The sequence below is a fragment of the Hyperoodon ampullatus genome (assembly GCF_949752795.1).
Source record: "Hyperoodon ampullatus genome assembly, chromosome: 11".
In the NCBI taxonomy this organism is placed as follows: domain Eukaryota; kingdom Metazoa; phylum Chordata; class Mammalia; order Artiodactyla; family Ziphiidae; genus Hyperoodon; species Hyperoodon ampullatus.
In genome coordinates this window covers 59,998,813-60,020,658 of record NC_136924.1, presented here as the reverse complement: position 1 = coordinate 60,020,658, position 21,846 = coordinate 59,998,813, and the positions used below count along the sequence as shown (strand labels likewise).

At 46.6% G+C, this 21,846-nt stretch overlaps 2 protein-coding genes across 6 annotated transcripts; both read right to left on the bottom strand.

Moving 5' to 3' along the window:
• Positions 1 to 325: 325 nt before the first annotated feature.
• Positions 326 to 14,657, bottom strand: RAB5B (RAB5B, member RAS oncogene family; the record flags this gene model as incomplete). Of its 2 annotated transcripts, XM_079715688.1 has the most annotated exons (6): positions 326 to 441; positions 761 to 854; positions 1,419 to 1,541; positions 1,824 to 1,975; positions 3,732 to 3,993; positions 14,611 to 14,657. In XM_079715688.1, the coding sequence occupies 5 exons, from the start codon at positions 3,892 to 3,894 to the stop codon at positions 326 to 328; spliced, it is 648 nt and encodes a 215-aa protein (XP_079571814.1). The 2 variants fall into 2 exon arrangements, with proteins under 2 accessions (XP_079571814.1, XP_079571815.1); XM_079715689.1 differs by lacking the exons at positions 1,419 to 1,541; positions 14,611 to 14,657 and having other exon boundaries at positions 3,732 to 3,894.
• A 1,469-nt stretch (positions 14,658 to 16,126) lies between these two features.
• Positions 16,127 to 21,501, bottom strand: CDK2 (cyclin dependent kinase 2). 4 transcript variants are annotated; one of them, XM_079715399.1, is made up of 8 exons: positions 21,353 to 21,501; positions 20,534 to 20,611; positions 20,305 to 20,425; positions 19,548 to 19,718; positions 18,974 to 19,075; positions 18,150 to 18,293; positions 17,643 to 17,846; positions 16,127 to 17,367 (listed from the first exon to the last, which is right to left on the bottom strand). In XM_079715399.1, exons 1-8 carry the CDS (start codon positions 21,466 to 21,468, stop codon positions 17,263 to 17,265), a joined length of 1,041 nt encoding a protein of 346 aa, XP_079571525.1. In that variant the 5' UTR covers positions 21,469 to 21,501; the 3' UTR covers positions 16,127 to 17,262. The 4 variants fall into 4 exon arrangements, with proteins under 4 accessions (XP_079571525.1, XP_079571526.1, XP_079571527.1 ...); XM_079715400.1 differs by lacking the exon at positions 18,150 to 18,293; XM_079715401.1 differs by lacking the exons at positions 18,150 to 18,293; positions 18,974 to 19,075.
• Between the last annotated feature and the right edge of the window lie 345 nt (positions 21,502 to 21,846).

The window sequence follows — 21,846 nt, the reverse complement described above, 5'->3', positions numbered from 1 at the left end:
TGAAAAAATCGGGAGGAGGAGGAAAGATAAGTAGGTCACTGTCTTGCACCTATAATACAAAGTGAAGAAAGTTTGTTTTGGAAGGTAAGTCCTGGGGGACCTGACCCCCAAGCCCCAGAGCAGGGGTAGGCGGCCAGTGGCAACAGCTGCCTGGTGTTGTTGCTGAAGCGTTAAAAAGTGCCATGACGGAGCTGTCAAGAGGCAGCCCTTGGGAGCCAGGGCCCAGTGTGCTGTTACCGTAGGGGCTGTGTGCTGAGCGGTGGGGATGGAGGTTATTTCTGAGCTCTCGTGCTAGCTCCATACTTGTTTGCCGCTAGCCACACCCTCAGTTGCTACAACACTGGCTCTTGTTCTGCTGGGACTGCTCATGGAGATCCACACCCCGGCTTCGGCCTGCTGCACCCCCCAGATTCTGGGGTTCACTCTTTGGCAACTTCTTAGCTAGAGATAAAAACAGAAGGGAACAAAGTATGGTAGATTGTACTCATCCCCGCAGAAAAAGACTACTGGGGGAAAGTGGAAATGCGAGAGACTAAAAGAATGTTCCGAAGAGGCGAGGGTTCATTGTAAACTACATTGAAGACAAGGGGGCTCAAACTGCAGCCAAAGGATGGAGGTCACAATGGAAAGTTGAGGTATTTCCACACCTAAAGTTTTCATAAGAGGAGACGCTCCCATTTATCCTTACGACTTGGGTTAGTCATCTTGCCTAGAGGCAAGGGAAAACACACAGGAAGACCTCAGGCTGCTCTGACCTTACCTATTGCCAGGAAGAGATCGTTCACGTTCATAGCTGTCTTGGCTGAAGTCTCCATAAACAATAAGCTGTTGTCATCTGCATACGCCTGGGCCTCCTGCAAGGGGTGGGGTGTACTGGTACTCAGACTGTAGGGCAGGAACAAGTACTGCCTTTCCACTCCCATGTAGCACCAGAGCTAGACAATATCTTAGGTTCCCTCCCCTTAACTGCCCCTCTGAGCCAGCTGGCCCTGGACCCATATTTTGGAGATGACTCCCTCAAGGGATAACCCATGGTCTAAACCACTTAATCCAACAAACAGATGTCAGGAATCTTAATTACTGGGGAGGAGGTAAGTTGGTTGGGGGCTTTTGGGTTCTGACACTTGAGTATCCCTTACCTCAAATTCAACTGCTCCCTCCTTCCTCTTTTCATACTGGTACCCCCACAGCTGGTACTGGTACTTCCCTACCCCTCTGCTCTGGAATTTTCTTCTGACTCCTCTAAAATCTCCTGGCTGGCATTAGGGTCACAGTGTTGCTGTATTTAACTTGGTGCAGAACTGGGGAATGAGATGATGAATGTCCTCAGATGAGATTTTCAGAAAGGGCAGGTTTGGTAAAAAGAGGTCCCAAGCACAGAGGGAGTGTGTCAGAGAGGGACTCTGTGGCCATCTTACTTCGTACTCCACCATGCGCTTGTTGGCCAGGTCAGCTTTGTTCCCCGCCAGGGCAATAACGATGCTAGGACTGGCCTGTCGCTGTAGTTCCTTTACCCATGTCTTTGCTCGGGCGAAGGTTTCCTAGGAAAACACAAGGATGAGAATGAGTAGGCTGGCTCATTCAGCCTACTGACTGCCAATCCAGGCCCCTCAACTTCAAAGCCCAGTCTCAAAACTCACCTCTTCTAAGCAGCCTTCACTCATTGAAACCACCTGTCTCTGGTAATTCATTACCTCTATCTTCTCAGCACTTGGAAGCATACTCTGTATTCTTATTTTTCTGCTTCAAGAACAAGTTTTCTCTCCCCCACCTATTTTAATTCCTATAAATAAAAGCAAGGACAATCTTCTCAGCCCACTTACCTGATTAGTAATGTCATAAACCACAATTGCAGCTTGGGCACCTCTGTAGTACATGGGGGCCAAGCTATGGTATCGCTCCTGCCCAGCTGTGTCCCAGATCTCAAACTTGACTGTTGTGTCATCTAGACAAACCGACTGGGTGAGGAAGGCCGCTACGAATGAGAGAACAGAGAAGCTGTTGTAAGTGGGAGGATGCATGGGAAGATCCCACCCTCCTTCAAAATATCTCTACTCTGGGTCTAAGACAAGTCACCACCCAGGCCATTCAGCTACAGGAAAGGTTTAGCATTCTCCTCCTTACACACAAGAAAGCTTTAGCATTTTCCTTCAGATCTTGGAACCAGAATTAAGCCTGCTCTTGGCTAAGTCCTCCCTGCCAGAAGTTTCTCTAGCTAAGGAATGGGGGAACATCGTAAACTTTGAGGGACAGAAAGAACTGGCACTTATACCAGAGTCATCCCTCTTCTAACCAAAATTGAGGAGTAAGAGATAATGACGGAGATAATAAGCTTCAGATAAAAGTCACATCAAGAACTGATTAGAGGGCTTCCCTGGTGGCGCAGTGGTTGAGAGTCCGCCTGCCGATGCAGGGGACATGGGTTTGTGCCCCGGTCTGGGAAGATCCCACATGCCACGGAGCGGCTGGGCCCGTAAGCCATGGCCGTTGAGCCTGCGCGTCCGGAGCCTGTGCTCCACAAAGGGAGAGGCCACAACAGTGAGAGGCCCGTGTACCGAGAAAAAAAAAAAAAAAAGAAGAACTTATTAGACAGAGACTTCCCTGGTGGCACAGTGGTTAAGAGTCCGCCTGCCAATGCAGGGGACACGGGTTCAAGCCCTGGTCCGAGAAGATCCCACATGCCACGGAGCAACTAAGCCCGTGTGCCACAACTACTGAGCCCACGCTTTAGAGCCCGTGAGCCACAACAACTGAGCCCGCCTGCCACAACTACTGAAGCTCACGCACCTAGAGCCCATGCTCTGCAACAAGCGAAGCCACTGCAATGAGAAGCCCGCGCACCGCAACAAAGTGTAGCCCCTGCTCGCCGCAACTAGAGAAAGCCTACACGCAGGAACGAAGACCCAACACAGCCAAAAATAAATAAATAAAATAAATAAAATTAAAAAAAAAAAAGAACTGATTAGACGATTTTAAAGCCTGTTGTGAGGTCCCACCATTATCAGTATTATTTGGCTGTTACTTTTTCATATTACCTCTGCTGGTCCAAGAACACATTTCCAAGGTGACTTGGAAATAAGTCACCCCCCCCAATAAAAGTGGGGAAGGAGTTAACATGGGAGTTCTCATAAAAGACCCTTTATTGAATTACCACCCTATTTTGGGGTAGTGGCAAAGAGAAGGTAGCAAAGGTGGGAAAAGCAGATTCCTTTACGTTTTGTATTTAGTTATAACCTGTTTTACTAGATATGTGCATCAGGATCAGCTAAGGAGCTTTTCCAAACATACATGTCTATACTGCCACCAACCTCACCCTACCTCCAATACTAATCAGTAGATCTAGGGTAGGGCCCAAGCATGCATAGGATGAAAATGCTCCCCAGGTGATTCTGATGTACATCTTTGATTATGAGCCACTGCCCCAAACCAACCCTGCTCAAGACGACACTCAACTGAACTTCACTGGCATTAAGATGAGAGTGGGAGGAGGAAAACAGACAGATAAAAAAATTAGTGGTTTTCTTGGTGCTCAAAGGCCAACCTTTCTAACTTTCTTCTAGGAAGTAAGAGGATGAACACAGACCTACTTTTGGGCATTATGGCAATTTTTTTTGTTTCTCAAAGGATTTCCATTCCAGGGAGCTAAGAGGGCCAGCTCCACAAACAGATCCCTAGATCTCCCTTCAAAAGCCTTCTCAGCATTGAAACTCTTCTCTCCCTGAAGTACTCACCTCCAATGGTGCTCTCCTGGTACTCGTGGAACTGCCCTTTGACAAAACGTAATACCAGGCTAGACTTCCCCACTGCAGATTCACCCAGCAGGACCAACTTGAACTGGCATATTTTGCTGGCCTGGGGCTGCCCATTGGGCCTGGCTGTGCTTCTGCTAGTCATGGCTAGATTATCAGAGTGGGAAAGGGTAGAGGGAGGGGGATGCCACAAAGCGGCAGAGGGGGGAGGGGGAGGGGAGGGGACTTCCAGGCTTCAACAGTCCTGCAAGAAAAAAAGGAGGTAAAATTAAACACAGGGCCATTACAGCTGCAATCACTTTTTAGAGAAAGGACAGAATCTCTTCATTTCTTTGCTCCTATGAGGACTTAACTCTTACAATCACCTACCATTAAAAGGTTACACCACTGAGAGGGTCCCAGGCACCTGACACTCACTGGTAAGAGTGGGGAACAATAAAATAAGAATTGCATCTAAAGTAGAGTGTGCTGAAATGGAAAGACTGAAAACCATGTGAGAGTAGTTTTTAATCTCCCAATCATTCCCCACCAGGTCTTCAAAGAAGAGCATATTGATCAACTTTTAGTTGGCCTGAAGAGCACCCAGATCCACCCAAAAGTACCCTAGATCCCTACTATCTCCTTGGTGTCCTGGTGCTGTCCTTTTTTTTATCCCCTCTTTTTTCTAGATTTCAAAATGAGAAATTCACTCTAGGGGTATGGGATAAGAGTCACCCATCCTAAGAGTAGAGGGATAGCTTCTGATCCTATATCCTTCTTACACGACCATTTCTGAAAATTGACATTTCTGAAAATGTAACCAGGGTCCAATGATCAGAAAATCCATCCTTTCTCATTTCTGGTCAAAGGTAATAGAGAGGGCTTCCCTGGTGGCGCAGTGGTTGAGAGTCTGCTGGCCGATGCAGGAGACACGGGTTCGTGCCCCGGTCCGGGAAGATCCCACATGCCACGGAGCGGCTGGGCCCGTGAGCCATGGCCACTGAGCCTGCCCTTCCGGAGCCTGTGCTCCGCAACGGGAGAGGCCACAACAGTGAGAGGCCCACGTACCGCAAAAAAAAAAAAAAAGGTAATAGAGAAACAGACTACATTGAGTACTAACTCTTTCACTTTTCTTCTGCCACCTCTCCAAGTCTGAAAATCTATCTATCAAGTCTGAGTCAGTAGGCTTGACTTACTCTCAACTTGCAGCTGTCTTCCTGGTGCCTAGGGATTAGACTACCCTCCACACTGAAAGGGCCTAACAGCTGTAGCCCTCCAAGTTAGAGGCAGAGAAAGAAGGTGTACCTTCTAAACACATGCGGGAATCTCCAGTAGATGGTATAGGGGATAAGTCTTCAAGCAATAAATACTTGATGAAAGAATAAAACTGAACCACCTTCTCTACCTTCCAAGTGGCTAGGAAAGCTGGTGGTGGAGGAGGAGACAGAGAGAGAGAGAAAGCTGGGACTTTGAGTGTCCAATCATCCAAACCTGAATATATTTCATCATCCTGACTCTGACGGGAAAGGAACTGTGAGATTCAAAGAAGTGTTAGCATGATCACAGCATGTAAACCTATCCCCAAAACCTAAGCGTTGCTTGGATTATACTTTGCTTGTTCAAATTAATCTTTCCCTTCTCCAAGGCTGATTCTAGTGACTCCATAAACATTACACTCTGTGACATATACGGGGAAATATTTTTTCACTATAGCAAATTGCTTTGGGATCAAATCAGGGTTAAAAATATCTGCAATCCTAGTAAAGACAGAAAAACCATACAGGAGGAGGTGTAGAGGAACAAAGGCTGTGGAGTCCAATTCACTGGATTTATTTTATAGTTCTGCTTACTAGCTTTAAATCTTTGGACAATTTACTAAATCTACCTGTGCATTTGTTTCCTCATCTGTAAAATGGGATAATAGCCTATGAGCACCTAATTCATAAGGTTGTTGTGAGGATTAAATGAGATAATACATACAAAGAACTTAAATATTTGACAAAAAGTGCTATATCTATGAATATTAAGCTACTAATCGTTATTAATATGACATCAAGAAAATTTCTCTGCCTGAGCCTTACCTTCCACCTTTTTAAAAAAATTTATTTATGTATTATTTTTGGCTGTGTTGGACCCTCGGTGCTATAAAGGGAAGCCCTCACCTTTATAAAATGGAAAAAGTATATACCTCATAGAGTAGCCCTGAGGATTAAGTGAAAAATTTGTTTAACATTGTGTTAATGAATAGTAAGACAGGTATTGTTGGGCTTCCCTGGTGGTGCAGTGGTTGAGAATCTGCCTGCCAATGCAGGGGACACGGGTTCGAGCCCTGGTCTGGGAAGATCCCACATGCCGCGGAGCATCTAGGCCCGTGAGTCACAACTACTGAGCCTGCGCGTCTGGAGCCTGTGCTCCCAACAAGAGAGGCCGCGATAATGAGAGGCCCACGCACCGCGATGAAGAGTGGCCCCCGCTTGCCGCAACTAGAGAAAGCCGTTGCACAGAAACAAAGACCCAACACAGCCAAGAAGAAATTAATTAATTAATTAATTAAAAAAATAAAATAAAAAATGAAAAAAAGAAACTGCCAAAGTGTTAAAAAAAAAAGACAGGTATTGTTATTTAGTGACCCTGATTCACAGAAAAGATCAATTTAATATATTAAAGGATATCTCAATATTAGTTGTTATCAATATATGCCTAAAGAGCAGCCATGATATGAAAGAGGTAGAGAAAAAAAACAGGAAAAAAAAAGTGTAAAGAGGAAGTTAACGGAGAAATGAGATTGAAATGAGAACCCAGACAAGTCCCAAAGTAGACCAGATTAAGACAGAGGACTGTAAGAAATTACTCTGATCCTACTGGGTATTTTCTAGTCCCCTAGCCCACGGAGTCCCAAGAATGCAGATATACATGTGTCACTTTGTGATGAAGTTTTCACTGGTCTGTGATGAAATGATGAAATAGAAATGATATAGCAAGTTCTTCATAAAGCTAAATTTATTCATTTTAGAAGTATCCTTTATAACAAGATTTCTAACTTACATTTTTTGTATCAGTTTTCCCTCAAAGGTAAATATGTATTTTTTGCACGGATAAACCTCTAAGACCTATTGTTAAGTTAAAAAAAAAAGTTGGAGAAGAAAACATGTGGTTGATCCTATTTCTATAAAACAAAGCAACGTTCTGCAGAGAAAAAGGTATGGAAAGATACACACTCATCTGTTAACAGTGGTTACCTCCCTCTAAGGAGAGTGGGATTGAGGAAAACGGTATGTGAAGGACTCAGGTGTTTTCATTCCACATAATTCTTTTTTTAACAGGAAATATATATTTTTTAAAGTTTCCTACATAACTTTTTAAAAAATTGCTTTTTAAAAGAATTACAAATAATGGTGTTGATAGGCAGTAGTAAGCTTTCTAAATATACTTATGTGGAAAAATAGAAACCCCCAAATTTAAATTAATTGGTCTGTTAAATCCAAAATTCTGGGAACCAGTACTGCAAGAATCAGTATTAATTAGCTTCTTAACCACTAGTCACAGTTCTTTAGCTCTTTTCATCCTCAAACCTTTAGAGCAGTGTTTCTCAAACTGTGGGCTGTAAGCCAATAGTGACCTTGAAATCACTTGCTGGATCATGATCAGTATATTTAAAAAAAGAAAAAAAAGAAAAAAGAAATAGAAAAAAAATCAAGTGGATTGCAAATAATAAGCATGAGAATAATTTGTGAAAATGTTTCACTGTGGGTGTATGTACATACACTGAATTATGATGTAAAAAAAATTTTTTTTTTTTAATGAGCCACAATCTGAAAAAGTTTAAAAAACACTGCTTTGGAGAGGCCTGAATCTGAAAGATGGGTTAGTAGGAAGTCTAGTCTCTGGCCAGCCTAAAAAAGCACTTCCAGGTGAAATTAAGATGAGGGTTTAATATAGCTCTCCAGGGGTCAGAGGTTCTCCAACCCTGCTACTAAAGTTATGGAGAAATTATGAAAATGGAAATCTAAAGTCGACAGAGGCAGTCCTGCACAGTGGTAAGGGCTTTGGAATCAGGCAAGCCTGAGTTTTATTCTCTGCTTTGCCAATTAACCCACTGTGATCTTAGGCCACTCACTCCCTTTGCCTTTCTGGGGTTGGGGTAGGGAAGATAATAGGTGAAAGTAGTAAAAGGCAGAATTTGAATTCAATTCCAAAGTTCTGGGTACATTTAAGAAATGTGTTGGGGCTTCCCTGGTGGCGAAGTGGTTGAGAGTCCGCCTGCCGATGCAGGGGACACGGGTTCGTGCCCCGGTCCAGGAAGATCCCACATGCCGCGGAGCGGCTGGGGCCGTGAGCCATGGCCGCTGAGCCTGCGCGTCCCGAGCCTGTGCTCCGCAACGGGAGAGGCCACAACAGTGAGAGGCCCGGGTACCGCAAAAAAAAAAAAATAAATAAATAAAAGAAATGTGTTTCTCTTAGGGCTTCTCAGCATCTGCAAGAATTATTTTTAAAAACGCATTTACGTAGTACTCCATATACATTGTTTCATAGGAAAAGAGGATAGGCCATCATAACTCTACACTTTACAACAGAAAACAGATGACACAATAGGAAAAAAAAAAACCCCTACAGATCATAAGCTGATCAAGTTTCCTTTAGGTTGACACACATACACTATACTCTTAAAAAACAACAGAAAAAGTTACTAGATTCTTCAACTTACTCCCTCACATTTCAAAGCATGGGATCCAAGGAGCAGAACACTAAGTTAGAGTGGACTGAATTCTCATCGGCAGACACGTCTCTCTAGGCCTGGGAAAACAAACAGTAGGGAGTTGGAGAAGTGTGAAGATAGGAAACAGTTGGGAATTCCCTGGCAGTCCAGTGGTTAGGACTCTGCGCTTTCACTGCCGCAGCCTGGGTTCAACCTGCAAGCTGCATGGCATGGCCAAAAAAAAAAAAAAAAAAAAAAAGGAAACAGTCACAGACACACGGGTTGGTCACTAACCCCCACAGATAAGTCAACCCAGAGCCAATCGGCAAACTTTACTGAACTGTCAGAGATTAGTAACTACGGGGTTAGAAAAGACTATCTCTCCCACTCCAATGTTTCAGCTCAAGAATATGTCCTACCCTCTCTGTTCACAGTAATTGATGGGCTGCCCATCTCTGCCTTGATCTTTAACCCCAACATGTTAATAATGGTATCATGTTTCTTATGCAATAGCTAGACTCTCAAAAGATCAGGGGTACAGAAATGGAATAATACATATAAGATTCAATTGATTTTTCCCCTATTCTAGCAGTGATTTTTTTGTTAACAGTTGACAGTGGGCAAATGATCCATCCAAAGGCAAAAAATAAATCACAGCCAACTAGTCAAGTGGTGTGATGATTATTACCTTCAAACCTGTGGCAAAAAAAGGGAGGTTTTTCTTCCCTTCAACACTTTCAGTTCAGATGAGAAGAAATGACAACTTCCCTCAGAAGTGCAGCCCCACAAGAATGGCTTATCAAATGACCATTAACTGGGCTTCCCTGGTGGTGCAGTGGTTAAGAATCCACCTGCCAATGCAGGGGACACGGGTTCAAGCCCTGGCCTGGGAAGATCCCACATGCCACGGAGCAACTAAGCCCGTGAGCCACAACTCTAGAGCCTGCGCTCTAGAGACCACATGCCACAGCTACTGAGCACACGTGCTGCAACTACCAAAGCCCATGCGCCTAGAGCCCGTGCTCCACAACAAGAGAAGCCACTGCAATGAGAAGCCCACAAGCCACAACGAAGAGGAGCCCCCGCTCGCCACAACTACAGAAAGCCGGCGTGCAGCAACGAAGACTCAATGAAGCCAAAAATAAATAAATAAATAAATAAAATTTATATAAAAAATGACCATTAACTAAGGAGGATTAAGGCATGACCACGTCATCAGTCTATTGGGGAAGGGAGAGGTGGAGGATGAGGGGCAAGTTCTTTAGTGTGAGCAGCTCCCCCAGCAGCACAGGGAAATATGAATAGGAAAGGTTTCTTAGGGACTTCCCTGGCTGTCCAGTGCAGGGGGCATGGGTTCAATCACTGGCTGGGGAACTAAGATCCCGCAAGCTGTGTGGCCAAAAAAAAGGGAAAAGGTTTCTTAGCCTGCTGAAACCTGAGGAATGGAGTCTGCCTAGGGCAAGACTCCATTCCTCAGATTCCTTCCCACTTGGTAGCTTTGGGTTCCGATGCCAACTACATATGAAGCCTCCAGAAGTCTGTCATCTACCAATAGAGACTGAGTTCAAGGCACAGAGCCACTGGAGTCTAGCCCCCTCCCAAATATTAGCCCTGTACGTTCAGTTTGCCAGATAAGAGGCAGTTTAGAGGTCATCTAGTCCAGTCTATATTTTACAGAGAGGAAACTGAGGCAAATAAAATGAACTAGCTTGCCAGATGTTATCACACAGCCAGCTTTCACACACCTGCTTAGCAGCAAGTCTCCTTCTAGCAAGTACTCTCAGCCAGGTACTCCGGCTCCTGTTATACCACTATACCTCTTCAGGAAGCAGGAGATGCTGAACTCTGAACTGAAATCCAAAGGCGGCACCAGGACAGGAACACGAGCTTAGATTGGATAGTTTCTGCTTCTATTCAGTTTAGATAAGTACTTCCCTTGGGACTGAAAACAAGTTAGGAAGGCCCAGGCTTTCGCTGGGAACTGGAATCTACTCCCATATCCTTCTGACAGAAGGACTCACTCATTACTGTGCTTCTCTAAAAGGTCCTGACCAACCCCTGCCAGGACAGTTGAAACAGAAGCAATTCAATGGAAGGCGCTAGGAAAGCAATGGTAATTTCTGCAGAATTCAATGGGCTGTGGGATTAATGTGAGGTTTACTGAGCAGGGAAGATAGAGCAGAAGCCAGTAAACACCTTCAACTCTCCAACTTTGTTTAGACCCCAAATTACCAAAATCTTAAACTGAATTCCACTACCTGGCTCATTGTGTTGATCCAATGTTAACCAATGAGTCACAGGCTTAAATGAGAGTCCTTCCACTTCACCCCCTCCCTCATATTTCCCCAAGAGGCAAAAAAAGCATTCTTATCTCTTATCAGCATGGTACTGCAAACTCCCTATTATTGACCTATGAAAGACTGGAATGCCTTTCTTCACTCTGTCTGCCTAGCAAACACCTAACGTGTCTTTCAAAGCCAAGCTCAAATGTCACTTTCTCTGTGAAACTGCATAATTACTCTCTCACCCCAGCAGAATTCATCACTGCTTCCTCTAGGATCCCATAGTATTAAAACTGTATTCTTGGGAATTCCCTGGCTGTCCAGTGGTTAGGACTCAGTGCTTTCACTGCCAGGGCCCGGGTTCAATCCCTGGTTGGGGAACCAAGATCCTACAAGCCGTGTGGCACAGGCAAAAACAAAAACAAACAAACAAAAAAACCCCTGTATTCTTATCACAGCATTTATTACATTATTTCACTTAATTGTTTGTGTCTGTCTGCTCTGCTAAACTATGAACTTCTCAAAAAGTGTGACTATTTTTTATGTCATCTTGAATCTCCAGAGCAGAGCACAATGCCTGGTCCCTAGTAGCTGTTCATTAATTAAGGCCAAAGCAATCCTGCTTCCTTCCTCCATCTACTCCTCCCCTTCTGTGCCATCTAAATAGATTCTTACTCAGTTCCACTTGGAATGTTTTTAACAGGGTTCTCCCTCTTGCCTCTTTGTGATCTCCCCTGGATGGAGGGGCCCCTTGGGACCCAGCACACAAGGTACTGTTGCAACTCACATGGGCTAACTGCTTTTCCTGTCACCCGTTACTATGCCTCAGATGGCCTAATCACACCAAATATGCAGCCCTCCCACCGTAACACTGAGGCAACTGTGGCTAAAAACAAAGTTCTCTGAATCTTCAGTTGATGTTAAATGTTCAAAAAACTTCGGGTCATTATCTCTATTAATTCCTGAACTTCAGAAACACAAGTTTAAAAAAAAAAAATCATACTACCACTCTGACAAGGTACCCACTGCCCCTCAACAGAAACTACAACCTGGTTCAGAAATCTGCACACACTTTGCTCACCTGGGTGGCTCCTTATTCAGCTCAGTTACTTGAGTCAGTGACTAAATCTTTCCTAAAACATTCTTGGGGAAGTGGGAGTGTATTGTGTAGGGTTTCAAGGTATCCCTCCTCCAAGAAGGCTGTTGCGTTTCCTTATTTTAAATTCAATGTCTCACACTTTGGTTGCTTTCCAATCTGAAATGCCTTAGGATTAGGGAGCAGCCTATACACTTGCTTCTCCTACCCCATGTCTCCTCATAAGTCAAATTCGTATCAATGCACACAAATAAGTAAACTATAAAAGAGCAATCCTTGCTCCCAGGCAAAGTAAGAGTTAGAAGGGATGAGGTATGACATCAAGGGCAATGGGAAAGCCCTCTTCTCCAAATATATTTTTGTAACTCCAGATCTATGTTTGAAATTCTATCTTGATGATTTCCACTCCTTAGCTCCCTCTTTAAGAAGCAAAAACTCTGGGAAGGATTAATACTTTAAGTGACTATTTGTTATTTACACCTTAATATGGAGCAATTCCAGATCATGTTTTGCAAGTAGGCTTTGATTATGGGGAAGGTGGAAAAGACAAGAAGGGATGTACAGAAGAAAGGGACAGGATATCATCAGGATGTAGGAAATGGCAAAGCTTAGTGAGGATTTAAAAAACAAACACACACACACACACACCTACACAACTTTCTCTAGGACTGGCTTTGCAGGAGAGAAAATAAAAGCTCCTGGGCGTAAAATAATCAAGGTTTCTGAGGGCACTGTATAAAGGCTGGGCACATCACAGGGCTTCTAAAGCCAGTAAGGACAAATTCAATTAATAAGGTGGTGTATAAAATGTCCCAGCTGTGCTGAGGTTTAGAGGAAAACCAATTTCAAAGCCAGAGAAATTTGGAAGCTTCTCATATCATTATAGAAAGACAGATACAGGGGCCCCTTAGGAGAACCATCATCTTCTTCTGGGATAATGAAGGGACAGTCACATCATCTGAACATGCAGAGACCATGAACCAGAAGATAGAAGTCTCAAATTCCTCACATTAGCAGAGATGCCAATAATTCTCCCAAACAAAATCATTCACTTTAATGTTTCTTTCCTGCCCATAAAAGAGAAAGACGTTTTGGCCATCTCTTTGGGCATTTCCTAGGATACCCAGTGCACAAGTGGGGTGTGTGCGTGTGTGTGCGCATGTGTGCGTAAGGATGTGAGGGATAACCCAGACTACAGCTCTCTGCTTGTCTGAATTTGATAAAAGCAAGACAAAATGAACTGTGAAAGGAGCATAACAAATAACAGAGTATGGTCCCAGAAGGGAAAACTGGGAAGAATGAGAAACCAGAGTTTGGTGGGAACATGAAAACAGAATTGCCTTTGGTGGCACATCCCCCAAAGTGAAGTAAGATTAGTCTAATCTACTGTCTCTTATCTCTGACCTTTCTGGATGAAATGAGTGAGGTATATGTGGGAGGATCTACACTTTTTACACTTCTATAAAACGTGAATATTTTAAAATATGCACTTATTACTTTTCTAATTAAGAAGAAATGTATTTATAAAATACAGTGGTATAAAAGGGAAAAAGGAGGAAGTATAATAAGGGAAAATCCAATAAGCTCCAATCTATGGGGGGGACTAAGGAGGTCAGTAGACCGTTAAAAATATCTGGGAGGAGGGGATCCCTCCCTATGTCTTAGAAATCCATCTTCCTTTTCTCTACTCACCTCCTTCCCCAAGTGCCTCTCTGTTTGACCCAACTTTTTAATAGCTCAGAAACCCGGGCTCCTGAAGAAGTAGACAAAGAACAGTGGTGATGCCAACCTTCTGGAATGGAATTTCTCACTCTTCCCCAAATCCCTTCCTCAGTGATATCACCTCATATTTCCAGGCTTGGTTCCACATAACCATTACCTGCCTGTGAAATATCCAAGCCTAAGTGCCACAAAAGTTTCACCAACTATGGTCAGGAGATCTCTGGATGGCTGGGGATCCCTAAGCCCAGTTCCAATGCAGAAAATGAGTCACTGATTCCCCACCTCTAGGTGAGAGATATGGTCTCCAGTACAGACCACATTATTAAGTAGGAAAGAAACGAACAAACATCCCCCAAATCTAACTTCTTAGCTTTTTCACAGGACATGAGAAACAGGAGGTTAGAAGAAACTCAGAGGCTGCAGCCTAAACCAGCTCGAGGCGAGGCCAAGAGAAAGTGCAGGGGCTGAGTCTGGAATAGCCAAGAGTCACAGAAAAAAAAGTTACTTTTGTCTTCATTGGCTACCCCGGGAGTACCAAAAAACTTCAAGTTGCCACATCTCCACACTAATGGGAACAAAAGCGTGATGACTCGCAAGCCCCAGAGCCTCCAGCCCACCCTTCAGCATTCCCAGAAGCTCCCATTACTGATGGGAGGCCCTGCTTCCACTGCCCCAGCTACCTGAGTCTCCTAGATTAGAAAAGCTTTCTTCGCTTGTCTCAGTTCTCCCGCACTGAACCCAAATCCCTCTCAGCTCAACTCTGGGGCACCCTAGTTATTTTTATAAGTCACTTTCCCTGAAAAGAATGCCTCTTACCCAGCTAAGAGCCCTTCCCTGGCCCTTCCAATGAGACCTCACGAGAGAGCCCCAGCCCCGGTTCCCCTCCGGGCCCGGGCGCCGAGTTTGACCCCTCCTCACCTCCGGGAGAATGGACTTACCTCACCCGCCACCCAGTCCCTTTCCCCCAGTTCCTCCCTCTTCGGCGCCGCTCAATGAGGCCTGCCCCAGCCCGCACACGAGCCCCGGGCCTCCCGCGCCGGCCCCCAGCCCGGCCGCCAACACCACCCGGCCGCCTCCCCGACTCACCAACTTCGGGCTCCCAGCCCGCCCGGCCCCCTCCTCAGCGCCCCCATTAGGCCTGCCGGGGCCCGGCCCCCTTCTCCTTTCTCTGGTGGGCCACTCTAACCCCTCGCGGAGGCCCAGACCCGCCTCTGCCCTCAGGCCGCACTCCTCTCCGGGGCGCCTCCGCCCCTGCCCTTGCGGGCTCCATCAGCCCGGTACCTGGGGCTCCGTCTCCCCCGTCGGGCCCAAGCCTGTGTCGAACAGACAAACAGCTGCAGCTCAACCAAACCCTCCTGCCCCTCCTCCTCCTCCTCGCCCTGTGGCGGGGGCCCCAGCCAATTGCACGATTACCCGCCTACCATCAAGGGTGGGCTCTGCGCGTGCTAATCCGCCAATCCTCTGGAGAAAGGCGGTGCTGTCACCGAGGCGTAAGAGCAGAGGACTGGACAAGGCGGTGCCCCAGACCAATACAGAGAGGGAAACTTTGAAGATGGACGAGGTGAGGAGCCACTAAAGAGCGAGCTCCCCGAGGTAGGGGGCGGTACCCTGTTGACAGGCGTATACTCTAACCAGTAGAATCTCGACACCCTCATGACCCCGCCTTTTAACTCATAAACATCTAATCAGGTGAGCGATGGGGGCGGGTCAAAGTGAAACTTTAACCAATACTGCGAGAATTCGGGACTTGAATGGCAGGCAAGGCGGGGTTGAAAGAGGCCTTAGGAAGGCCGCTACTGACCTTCGCCCCTCCCCTGGGATTTGGCGGGGCCTGCCTCTGGCGCCCCGCCTTCTATCACAAATTCGCGGGCGTGAAGGGAAATACCTCTCCTAGGGACCCGGAGCCTAGGAATTTAAGCAGCCCTCACGTCGGTACTTCCTCCTTTTAGTGGGGCCCCAGAGCACAGGAATTTTGGGGATGGCCTCCGGCAGTCTGAGATGTTTTTTGGTGAGCTGAGACAATGGCAACTCCAAGAAGTGGTAGCTTGGGGAGGCTTTAGCCCCTTTATAATAATTTTTCATACAGACGATTGATACATTCTGAATCGCATGTAAATGTGAATAAGTATCTTTAGAAAACTTTGCTGTTTGTGATATGGAACAAAAAGAAAACAAGACGAGCTTACTGGGAAATGCAGCGTCAATGCGAATTACCTTGGAGCCCACTTCCAACCGTACTGCTGCTCTTGAGCTCTAACACTGAAAATCTGGAACTGGAGCCTTGTGTGTATGTGTATGTGATATGTGTGTCTGGGGGCGGGGTGGGGGTGGGGTGGGGGAGATGCTGGTTTAGGGGAAAGTGAAGTAGGAAATACATAAGCTTCACTTTCCTCAGCTGTAAAATGGGGGCAATAATTCCCACTTCACCCACCCGCGGCACTATCCCAATTGCATCACAGAGGTCGAAATGGAGTGGGGTGGGTAGCCCTGCATAGAGTGATTAGGAAAAGGGGTCTGAAACCTATTATCACATGCACACATTCATATTCTCTCTCACATCATTCTTTCAGTAAATATGCAAAAGTAAAGGAGGAGGGAGATGAACTATAAAACCAGGAACTTTTTTTTTAATCAATTACAAACTAAATTACAAATAATGTTAATAGCAAGAACACTCAAGGACAAAAGGTGGGAGAAGAGAGACAAAATCATAAAAAAGAAAAAAAGCTTTTTTTTTTTTAAAAAACATTTGCGTTACAAACCCCAAGGTGCACATGGCAACAAATCCCCACCGATTCCCACTTAAAAAACTGCTATGAAATATAAATATAATTGTTCATCCTTCTTTTAAAGAAATATTTTTTTCCCAATGTCCCCACTCAGGCACAGCCCTAAAAAAGTGTCAGCATTCTCAAAATGAGGTCTTAACTTTCACTCCTATGGGCTGGCCTTCAGAGGAAGATGGAACCTAGCACCTGAAGAACTAAGAACCTTAAAAAGAAGAGAAAAATCCAAACATCTTTCACTTGCCTCATAAGGCCTCGGTGAAGCACAGTCCCTGACCCAGAGCCTCCCAGACACCCCTTGCCCGTAGGAGGGACAGGCAAGAAGACTAGGAGCAATCATTTCTACTGCAGTCCCACCAGGACTGCAGAGACTGGGAGTCTGAGACAGGGAGTCTTGAGTCTCCCAGACTGTTAGGTGAGATGAAACACTAAAACTAGGGTATAAACTGGTTGGATCTATTTTTTTAACGTAATTCTTTAAAACAGGCCCCTCGCCATGTTTTTGTTTGGCTTGGTTTTCAAAAGTTCCAACTTAGTGCCCCTGCTATCAGTTGGCCTTACACAGGGCTGTGGGAGGTTTGGGGTCTCTGTCACCTGAAACACAGAAAATAATAATTGCGGGGCTTTCAGAGACTGGGATGGCAAACCCTATGTGGAGGAAGGAGAAACAGTCTTTTTTCTTTTTTTTTTTAAATACCAGCCCTCCTAAGCAATGACTAAGAGGAAGGGGAGAGCATGGTGCAGAGATTAAGTGCATGTAATATTGACGCTTCCTTTCAATTTCACCTATTTCTCCCCTCCACCCCCTCTCCTCAGAGTTGGCTGGCTAAGAGGGGCAGGTGAGTGCTAAGGCAGCCAGACAAGATCAGTGAGCTAAGAGCCCTGGGCCAAGCCAGATCATGCCCCCACTGGAGGAGAGGGTGAGACTGGGAGTAGGGGCTTGAGAAAGCCATCAGAGTCGAAGGTGAGGTACTGGTTTGGTCACATCCTGGAAGAAAGGGTGAGCCAAAGCTGCCTTTGCTGAAATCCTCTTGTTGGGGTCGTAGTGCAGCATTTGCTGGAGGGAGAGATGTATGCTGACGTCAGTAATGTGATAATGGAGTAAATGGGCAGCAGGTGTTTTGAGAAATCGGGAAACAATTCCTTTCACCCAAGGCAGAGTTCCCATTTCCTTCCTTCCTGTATCTAATGGGTGCACAACAGCGAGAGGGAAGCAGGGGCTAGGGAAATGCTGAGACCAGGAGTCCAGGGCCTCATTCTTCCTTCATCCTGGAAAAACCCTGCCCTGGGGGGGTGAATGAGAGGAAATGGGTGCCCACTCCCCACTCTCACCGATAACAAGCTCCGTCCATCTTCATCCAGGGGGGGCACAACTTTGCTAAAATCTTGCCTGGCCCACTTGGGGAAACTTGGCTTATAATCAGGCATAGAAGTAACTCCTGGCCAAACCACCTCATCTGGGGTCCCCAGAGTCCGAAAGATCCGGAAGAGTTGGTCGATCTCAGAATCTCCGGGGAACAGGGCCCGCCGGGTCACCTGAAAATGGGGAAAGAGGAAAAGCCAAAACCCACATTGACGTCAGTCAAAACTGCCCACTGGATAATGGAGGTTCCCACAGGCAGTGGAAGGTCAGCAGGGCCCCATGACTCCCTCCCCAGGGCCTTTCATGGGGTCAGTCAAACAGAGCCTGAGACAATGAAGTCCCTTCATCTGTCTCCTCGCCCCCTCCTTCCTTCCCCCAACCATGGCTTTGCAGATCCCCAAGGCTGGGTGGGGCTGGGAGGGGGTGAATGTCTGGGGTGCCACTGACATGTAGCAAAGGGATCCCAAGCCACTCACGGGGTGTGGGGTAGACACTGCGGTCATCCCCCCTCCTTGTGATGCAGCCACTTCTAGATAGGAGCACAGCGGGCAGAGACTGTGTCTTCCATTTCTTCTGTGTTCCCCACAGCACTTAGCATGGTGCTGGGTACACACTAGGTGCTTAACAAATATTTTTTGATGAATTGAGAGACGAATATGGGCAATTGTAAAGTAATGCACTGGGGGACAAATGCACATTATATATATGGGGTAATGGTCTCCATGCCCCCAGTTACAACCCAGATAAGGGACCATAAAACATACTGCTGATTTGATTCGAAAACTTAGCTCACTCCACTGTAGTATTAAAGGGGATGAGAGCTCCCTTATAAGGCTGGGCCTCAGGGATCCTTCAATCTGAAAAGCCAGAGGTTGAGGGGGGATGTGATCTAAGTCTGCCGTTTAAATAAAAGGTGTGGGTAAGGTGAACACAGTTGGCCTCACCACATTCCTGGTGCCCTACAATAAGGTCTACAGGCCAAATGAAGGGGACACTAAATGGAACTCATTTTCCCAAATATATGCAGGCTAAAGCTAAAACAGTTGCAGAAATGATTTAGCTCAGTTCAGAGATAAGATATGTATGTATACTGCATGCTAAAGCTGTTTGAGGATATCCCCACATTGTGGTTGACACCAGGGATGACAGTCCTATCCTTTCCCCACCACCCACTTTGTGCTACTCTAGAGGAAGGACCCTGTGATAAGAGAAGGGCCATGGGTCTAGGCCAAGAAACAGTTCTGTTGTTCTTGAATGTGGGGAGGAGGGGGCTGGGTAGAACTCAGGCATGCCTCCGTACCATCTCAGCAAAGATGCAGCCCAGGCTCCAGATGTCCACAGCTGTGGAGTAGTATTTGCAGCCCAGAAGGATTTCAGGTGCTCGGTACCACAGAGTCACCACCTGAGGACAAGCGTAGGAAGGGGAGGGGTGGTGTATGGGGCATGGAGATTCCCACATCTCACTTCCTCAGGACTACTCTGCTAACTCAGCTTCTTAACAAGCAACTTCTTTCCCTCCATCCTTCCCTTCCCTCTGACTTCCCCTAAGTAAAATAACTGGGTACAACTTCTTAGCCCAGAGTTAGCCTAGTCCATGGTTCTGGGGACCATATTTTCTGTACCTCCAATTTGCAACCTTCTTGGAAAACTTGAGGCAATTGGTCATAATTTTAATGGTGTGCCATCCAGCTCTCCTGGCTCGTTATCTATCAAAATATGAACTCTGTGTATACTCTAAGACCTCTTAGGGTGTCAGGGATACTTTCCATCTAGTGAGAGAGAAACTGCTGGCCAGATAGTTACTAAAAACTTTGTGAATGTCCCTGTTAACACCTCCCAGGAATTTCAGAGAAGACATGCAGAGAGGGACTCACCTCGTGGGTGTAAGTACGAACAGGGACTCCAAAGGCTCTGGCTAGTCCAAAGTCTGCTAGCTTGATGGCCCCCTCTGCGTTGATAAGCAGATTCTGAGGTTTGAGGTCTCGGTGCAGGACCCGATGAGAATGGCAGAAAGCTAGGCCCTGGAGCAGCTGGAACAGATAGCTCTGACAAGGGGAGAGAAAAGAATGTGTTTTTCCATCACCGTGAGAAGATTAGGGTCTCCTCTGTGTCTCCAAAGTTCTACTAAAGCCTTCACTAGTTAGATAATAATTCCATGTTTACAAGCCATTTCCCCAATTGGACTGTCAGCCCAGTGAGGATAAGGATCAGGTCTTATTCAGTTTTGCATTTCTTTTCCATATCCTGTGTTCAGCACATTGAAGGTGTTCAATAAATTTGTGTTGGATAAACGTTTGTTGATAGATTGAAAGTAGCTCTGGGAGTAAAGAACCCAGAAAAACAGACAATAGAGACTCACTGGCTATTTCTCCCACCAAGCAGGTGGAAAGGCTTTTTGGAGGGGTCTACCAAGTGCCCTCCAGTCCCATTTATCTGAGTTTCATCTCACCTTCCACCTGATCTGCTAAGCTGACTCACTAGAGTTTCGCCTTCTTTGATTCTCCTGCCCAGCCTTAGGGGATGAGGGCTGGGAAGGAAGCTAAGATCACAAATCAACACTCAGTCTGGATTGCCTGCCTTCAGTCCCCCCAAGACATGCCCATGTTGGGAGGAGTTGATGAGAAGGATTACCTTTATGAGGGGAAGAGGAATGCCAGTGAGAGCAGAGGCATCCATGAATTTCTTGAGATCCTGGTGCAGAAACTCAAAAACCAGGTAGAGTTTGTTTTCTGTATGAATGACATCCAGCAGCCTAGGGAAGGGAGGTCCAGGGATAGAGGTGAGGGAGAGAAATGCCCAGACAACACAAACAGAAGGCATCCTCCCTTACTGTCAGAGCACCTCCCAGATACATACTTACTTGACAATATTAGGGTGGTTAAGCTCCTTAAGCAGAGAGATCTCTCGTATGGCAGTACTGGGTACACCCTCCGTCTCACTTGGAGAAGTTGGGAGAGCAGAGATGGGAATGTGGTTACAAATATTCCTTTTCCCCCAGCCCGGTGATTCTACCCCACCCCCTGCCTCCCCACAGAGACGCCACCCCAGCATCCCCTAGGAAAGTGAGAGAAGAGAAGGGGTGCTTCAGAGGTTAATTTATGGATGGACAGGACTGGCTTTTGGACACATTAAGGTCATTATTTCTTCTTTGCCCAGGGTTAGGTTAGCAAAGCCTCCTGGTGAAGGTGAAGAAGGTAACAGGTAAAAAAAAAAGGGGGGGGGTGGGGAGTAGCAGCACCCAGCCTCTCTAGAGGGGCCAGTGAGGTTCAACTGCCATTCTTTTGAAAGGGGGAGAGAATTCTAAGATGAGGGTGGGGTTGGGGCAGTGAGGAGGGCTCGTCATTCAAAAAGGTGCTCTTTACAGCTTACTGCAAAACCCAGCTCCACAGGGAGTCCTGGAACCCCCATCTCAGAGGCCTCCTTCCTCTTCCTGAGTCTTTCTGACTGTACATTTGGGGGCATCACCCGCCTTTAGGGAGGAAATTTCCCATGGATTCTACACTACCCTATAGTCTCCCACGGGAAACCCTCTACTCGTCCTTCAACCCACCTCTCCACTTCAAAAGAAGTCCCTCCCTCCTACCTTCCGGTCCCTGGATGGCCACCGCCGGTTGGGGTGGGGGTAGGGGGCACTCAAGGAGCTCCCGAGTTAGGAGTCCCGGGTACAGAGGCCACTCACGTGTCCAGGCGGATTTTTTTAAGCGCCACCACTTCTCCCGTCACCTTGTTTTTGGCTTTGTACACAACTCCGTACGTGCCCTCTCCGATCTTTTCCACTTTTTGGAAGTTCTCCATGAAGCGCTAGCGAGTCGGGTCAGCCCGGCCCTGGAGCGGGGGCCTGGGAACCCTGCAGAAAGCGGCACCCAGCTCTCGGGGGCCGAGGAGGGGAAACAAGGCCCAATACCGTGGCCCCAGGTCGGGATGGAAAGCAGGGTATCTCGCTCTTGTCAATTTGTCCAACTTGAAACAATGTTACCGCCTCCCCCCAGTTCCCTGCCGCCACCAGAAGCCCCGCCCCTCCTTCCCGCGTTTCCCTGGCTCCGCCCCCAGATCTTCCTATTGGTCAACGTCAGAGCGGGAGAGGCCAGCCCTGCGTCCCTCTCTGCAAACGACCCCGACCCGCGCAAGTTTGGTTCTGAGGGGCATTAAGACAAGTTTCAACGTAGGTGGGGA